Source organism: Papilio xuthus, unplaced genomic scaffold (assembly GCF_000836235.2).
Source record: "Papilio xuthus unplaced genomic scaffold, Pxut_1.1 DF828258.1, whole genome shotgun sequence".
Classification (NCBI taxonomy): Eukaryota; Metazoa; Arthropoda; class Insecta; order Lepidoptera; family Papilionidae; genus Papilio; species Papilio xuthus.
Genome location: NW_013530391.1, coordinates 1807608 through 1813607, shown reverse-complemented (window position 1 = coordinate 1813607; position 6000 = coordinate 1807608). Strand labels below are relative to the sequence as shown.

Below are 6000 nucleotides of genomic sequence, written 5' to 3'. Positions count from 1 at the left end.
AATGTTTTAAGTGAATAATTATAATCTTCTTATTATATATATAAAAATCGCTGACCCCTGTTTAACTAAAATGTTCTGCAAAACTATAAAAAGGGTCGAAATACGGTTATTACCATTTACTGATTATGATATACGAATAAACATCACATTTCTAAATCCCTAAACGTAATACCTCTTTTGACTTACGTTGGCTAACCCTTAAATCTATATAAACATGATGTATCAGATAATTCTTGATCTAAAAAAGGTCTACATATCAATATGACGAATTATAAATAAAAACATAACGACTGTACAAATTGACGCACGATACAAAATAAAATAACAGACTTACCAGTTGGTTTTACGACGAAATCTAGTCCATTACCTATCAAAGGTAAAGGTAGAGGACCACTTATATCACAAGTTTTTGCATCCCACAGCAAATTAAACCACGATATTAATATTATAAATAACACAGTACTAAATATTAAAAATAAAATCATGGTTATATTTGTAACAAATAAATAATAAAAATGTTATCTGCTACTGCGCATAAACAACCGTCGTGTATAAAAGTCTGTTTGTAATTAGTAGGTATGTTCGCGTCGCTGACTCGACGCGCGACTGATATTGTGATAAAGAATTAATGCTGATATTCCTTTGTATCTTATGAACATAATTTGTTTACGTTACTACACTTTACACGTAAAATACAATAATGGATTCAGAATGATTGCGCTGTCTCCTTTCAGTAGTGAATCTGATATGATCGCCACGAAAAATGTCTACCTCTTGATTCTGCAGAATAGTAGCTCCAACTTCATGCTGAGAACCTATTGCATGGAAGTGTGACCACTTACTTGTGTGTTACTAGGAATTGTTCGTAGATGTATCTATAACCATAACTTAGTAAAAAATAAATTATTGCAAACAATAAAAAATTATGAACAAATTAAAAATTAAAAACATATTAAAATCACATCGGTTTTCGAACGAAGTCACGGGATACAACTAGTGCGATAAGCATCTATAATAACTGAGCACGTGTAATGAATTTAAACTTCTATCTACCTACTTGATGCCCTTGAGCGTTATAAATAAAAACACATTCGTTAAATTCTTTCAAAAAGAACCTGTTTCTTTTTTCGTATATGAATATGAAAATATAGTTCGAAAAGGAGAGATGATCACTTCAACAGAAGCGATACAAAGGCCAATAAATAGGTACGATAAGCATAAATTTTCAGGCTGTATTTGCACGTGGGACAAAATAAATCTGTTATGTTCATACCCTGTTATTCAAAAATTATCTTGTAGCAATCAAAAACGGTATCGAATGATCTAACCGACTGATAAAGTATCAAACCTTTTTTTGTGAAAGGTTTTAGGTAAATGAAAACACCTTAACATTGACAGGTTCAAGGTAACATCGCCGAAGAGTCCCACTATCTATTTTTCTTTTGATCAAAAATATTTCAATGTATAGATAATCTGAGTTGTCCATCTATTGTTATCCACTGTGAAAATTCTAACATTTTTTGTTGTTTTATATAATCGCGCCGACAAAAACTATTAGTAAAAAAAATATTTCTGATAGTACCGATGCCAATGTATTGATATTATACAGAATGTTAAATTTTCACAGGAAGTATATTTGGACATCTATTACCCTAGGGGTTATATTTCAGGGTAAATAGATGTACTAACCCACATAACTCCGTGTTTCAGTGTTTAAAATGTCTGTTGGTAATATACTGACAATAATATCTGACCCCTTTGGGATGAGCAAAACTAAATTGTGACAGGTCACTAGTAGACTCCTGTTTTCGTCCTACAATGCTACAAGACTCTGTTTGTACTGGTAACCTATTGGTATATATGCTCTTTGCTGTCAGTTGTCAATCTGTCGGTTGTCATTTGTCATAATAAGTTGATTGAACTGTGAAGTTGTTGGAAGTTTTATAAATTCAATAATATTAAAGCGCTAAAAACGGTATTGTTCTAAGCAGTTTTATTAGTTCAAGAATAATGTCAATTAATTGGTTACTCAACACTAAAAAATCAGTGTCAGTCTTCATCGGTAAGTGTTTGAAAATAATTGGACTTTGAGGTTATCTAATTCTTACAAACTCAATCTCTCTTTGTAGATTTTGTACGCAATGCCAGTAAAAAGACAGGAGGTAGTACGAGGAATACAAACTGCAAAGTAAGGCCGAAGCACAGAGGGTGGAAAGTACAAGATGGTCACATTGTTCCAGCGGGAAAAATTTTAGCAACCCAAAGAACTACAAGGTTTCATCCAGGTTTAAATGTAAGTATGTACAATTTGTTGTCCATATCTGTGTTGATTTATTTCGCTGTCTTACATTTCCACAAATTTATTCAAACAATGCTGAAGCAGTTTTTTATAAAAATGTACAAATTGATTAATTAAAAAACTTATAACACATACTCAGACAATCCACATGCTTGGCAAAGAACAACAAACAGCAAGCATCAAACAACAAACATGAGCTTGTGGATAAGCATATGCTTGTAATTGTTTAGTGATCGATTTTTGTGCCAGTTATCAGGGTTTGCAAAAGTTTGATAATTTTGAGTGAGGCCAACAATTGTCATGTTTTGTTTCAATTTCAGGTTGGATTTGGACGTAATGGCACATTGTTTGCAATGGAAGCGGGCAAAGTGGTTGTAACATGTGAGAAGTTTGAACCAAACTGGGATCACACATGGGTGCAGCGGTGTTATGCTGGTAGAACTAACCAAAACATATTCAAGAAATACTATAATGTCATACCGGAGCCACAGCACAACAGATTTAAATTAATTGATGAAGTTTAATATATGTTTTAATTGTAGTCATTAGTAAAATAAATTAGTAATTGTTCATGTTTTTCTTTTCACATAATTATCATTTACTTTACTAACTATAAATTTCACAGTTTATTGGCTACAAATTCGTGAATGTATATTTATATCAGGTAAGTTAAGGCCAAAGTACAATTTATAGACAAATTAATTTTAGCTTCAGCCTCAAATTTTTAAACTAAATGATAAAACTTTAGCAACAAATACTAAAGCAGCGCAATCGCGCGCCAAATGTTGGTACTAACATCTGTATATTTTTGAAACTTTTATGTTTATCGATAAGTGTGCTAGATGGCATTGTTATTACGAATGTCATAGTAGAAACTAAGAAAGTTTAAAGTTATATATAGATGGCATTGTTTTAAATTTTGTAAAACATTTCTTACTAGTTGTGCCCGCGTCTTTGTCCGTGTGAAAAACTGTCTTCGGGTAGCATTTTAATTATTTACGCTAATTATTTAACTTATACATGTAAAACATTACAACGAAACATAAGAAACTTACAAAATAATGACATAAATCTTACATATTCCAATGATATTTATCCCCTATTACCTATTGTTTTATGCACCCTTGAGGCTAAAACTAAACTTTGATGTTCGACATTAGTGATCAGATTTATACAAAGATTCATAATTGACTTTTTGACACTAAACATAGGTTGCGACTCCAGACGTATGCAATTACATTCAATACGTTATTATGCTCAATATAAAAAAAAATATACAGTGCCACATGTTACGTGAAAGTGTGATAAAAAAATGAGCCAGGTAGGGCGACGAGATTGGCGATTTTCCGGCTCTGAAATGACTTCCGGTCAGACCGGATGTTACCCGGACGACAGCCGCTGGACTCCACTATGTACAGCTTATCAACCTTTTGAACTTACAGTATTAGCTAAAAGTTTTAAAAAATAAAAATAATATTTACTCAAAATTATTACAAACCATATGATTTCAATCACTTAACAGGTTTCATACAATTAATATTTTTCGCTAGGCGTTCGCTGAGTCCAGTCGCTGGCACCGAAAGATTAGGTAATAATTCGAATGGACTATACTTATATAATGGTTTTCGGGCTATACCACTTTACTAGTAATTGACATCTATCATAATATTATGAGACGAATTATTTGATAGTTTGTTTGCCAATGCAATTGTTCAATAACAAGCTCCAAAATTACTGAACCAATTTGAAAAACTTTTCACTGTTGGGAAACTACACTATCCCATAGTGACATAAGCTATATGTATTTAACTCGATTGTTAAATTCGGCGTCCACGAAGTCGCGGGCAACTGCTAGTATAGTAATAATAATAAATGCGTCAGGTCTTTAATGTAAACTTGACGACATTTTGATCCTAAAGCGTACTTTGAGCTTGGAATATCCCCTGTCACATGAGATTTCTCCGCACCATGGATGTGTAAGAAATCTGTTTAGTGAAAAAGGCGTCAAAACAGCGCGGAAAAAAATTACCTAAAACGTTGAGATTTTTAATAACAAATGTTGGTAAAAAATATTTTTCCAAACCTACCAATATCAAAATAATATTTACAAAGATATATAGAATGTCTATATTTATATACTAATACGTATACATTAATATATCAGAAGTTAAATGGCAAATATAAATAAACCAGAAAATGCAATCCATAAGTGCCAGCTACACGTGACAAGTGAAGTTTTGTAGCAAAAAGTTTAATTTATCCCTTGAGTTATAGGACGGGTGTTGAGCGCGTTATTGGGCGAAAGCAGCACTGCAATATGCCCGAGAAAAATTACAAGCAGGAAATCTCGAAACACCCTTTGACTTGCAGAGGGTAGACGAGAAACGATGAGTCGTTAATGTGACGTGTATTTTTTACATTTACCATTGATACGATTGTTTTGTTATTTTGGAGGGAAAAAAACAATATTTTACATATTTTCCAGTAAACTAACCATTATATTTTTAACCTACGAGGTGATGTAACTATGTCTTTAAAAAAATATGATTATCATAGTCACAAAATCTTGATGCTTTATTAATTATATGCGTTAATAGTGTAAATAACTTTAGATTCACACTTACATAGCTTGCAAACGCTCGTAATACAACGATTTAACATCAGCCTTAATCCCATAGAAATAGAGTTTATAATGGTTTCCCAGATATACCAATTACATGTCACTCTGGACATAGAGTTGGTAGTGTTTCTGTAATGAAAGCCGGTGACACGTCGACGCATTGTCTATGCTCGAGTGATGTGACAGCGCAGTTTTTTTTGTGAATGCGTCGTTTTCTTTATGCCGACCTACAAACGCAGCAAACTGGAAACTGCATCAACATGAACTGTGTAGTGCACTCTGTTAATTATGCAACAGAAAAAAAACTTTTCTGATATTTAAATTAAAACATCTAAAAATCATTATCTGTTTATTTGTCTTCTAATCGTTGCCAAATAATTTAGTAAAATCTTTTAAAATTATTGAAGAGTTTTCTGAGAACACCAAAAATGTTGAAAAATAAAAAGTAATTTAAGACAAAATTTAAAGTTATTGAATTTATAAATAGATATCATACTCATATTTTGAAATGAAAATTAAGAAGGTAAGATGAAGGATTAATGCACACGTTGAAATTACTTGGGTAGCGTAGGTAGGCGTTAAATAAAGACGTGTCATTTAACGTGAACGCAGACATAGCCCCCGAACCGCTGTCGCCCCTTTTAATCCACCTGAGCATGTTTTATGAACATCAAGTTTTACGTATAAAAAAGTTTTGACAGCCAACGTGCTGCGCCAATAAACATCAGCCCCATAATGTTTCAGCCACCTCTTCTTTTATGTTAATTCTTATTGTTTTAATATTTCGAGATGCGGTTGTTGTCTTTAAGTTTACGCACCAAAGATTGAAGGATCGTAAAACGTTTTTTTGGTAAGTATTTTTTTCCCTTATTTATGTTTAAGTTTGAGGTTAACTTTAAGAGTTTCTTTTTATCTTATCTTACTTCTTACTAATATTATAAATGCGAAAGTTTAGATGGATGGATGTTTATTCCACATTACCTCCGGAATGGCTTAACGAATCTTGATGAAATTTGGCACAGATAAAGAACATAGTGTGGAAGAATACATAGGGTACTTAATAATTTTTTTTTAAATACCA

General features: G+C 32.4%; 2 protein-coding genes and 1 long non-coding RNA gene across 3 annotated transcripts in view; 2 read left to right on the top strand and 1 right to left on the bottom strand.

Moving 5' to 3' along the window:
- Cyp4l6 (cytochrome P450 CYP4L6) overlaps positions 1 to 765 on the bottom strand; it is a 12334-nt gene extending 11569 nt beyond the window's left edge. Inside the window, exon 1 of the mRNA XM_013306261.1 lies at positions 335 to 765. Coding sequence (XP_013161715.1) covers positions 335 to 485 — 151 coding nt within the window. The 5' untranslated portion in view covers positions 486 to 765. The remainder of the gene's footprint in view (positions 1 to 334) is intronic.
- Positions 766 to 1881: 1116 nt separating this feature from the next.
- On the top strand, positions 1882 to 2860 carry mRpL27 (mitochondrial ribosomal protein L27). The gene is made up of 3 exons (XM_013306263.1): positions 1882 to 2062; positions 2130 to 2293; positions 2620 to 2860. Exons 1-3 carry the CDS (start codon positions 2011 to 2013, stop codon positions 2821 to 2823), a joined length of 420 nt encoding a protein of 139 aa, XP_013161717.1. The 5' UTR covers positions 1882 to 2010; the 3' UTR covers positions 2824 to 2860.
- A 2632-nt stretch (positions 2861 to 5492) lies between these two features.
- Positions 5493 to 6000, top strand: part of LOC106113509 (uncharacterized) — a 43798-nt gene continuing 43290 nt past the window's right edge. The window contains exon 1 of the long non-coding RNA XR_001227664.1: positions 5493 to 5769. This is a non-coding gene — a long non-coding RNA (uncharacterized LOC106113509). The remainder of the gene's footprint in view (positions 5770 to 6000) is intronic.

Excerpts from the sequence above, each read along its gene's own strand:
- mRpL27 (XM_013306263.1), top strand. The coding sequence starts at position 2,011 with ATGTCAATTAATTGGTTACTCAACACTAAAAAATCAGTGTCAGTCTTC. Across the intron at positions 2,063-2,129 it reads ATCAGTGTCAGTCTTCATCG|ATTTTGTACGCAATGCCAGT; the intron begins GTAAGTGTTTGA and ends CTCTCTTTGTAG. Across the intron at positions 2,294-2,619 it reads GGTTTCATCCAGGTTTAAAT|GTTGGATTTGGACGTAATGG; the intron begins GTAAGTATGTAC and ends TTTCAATTTCAG.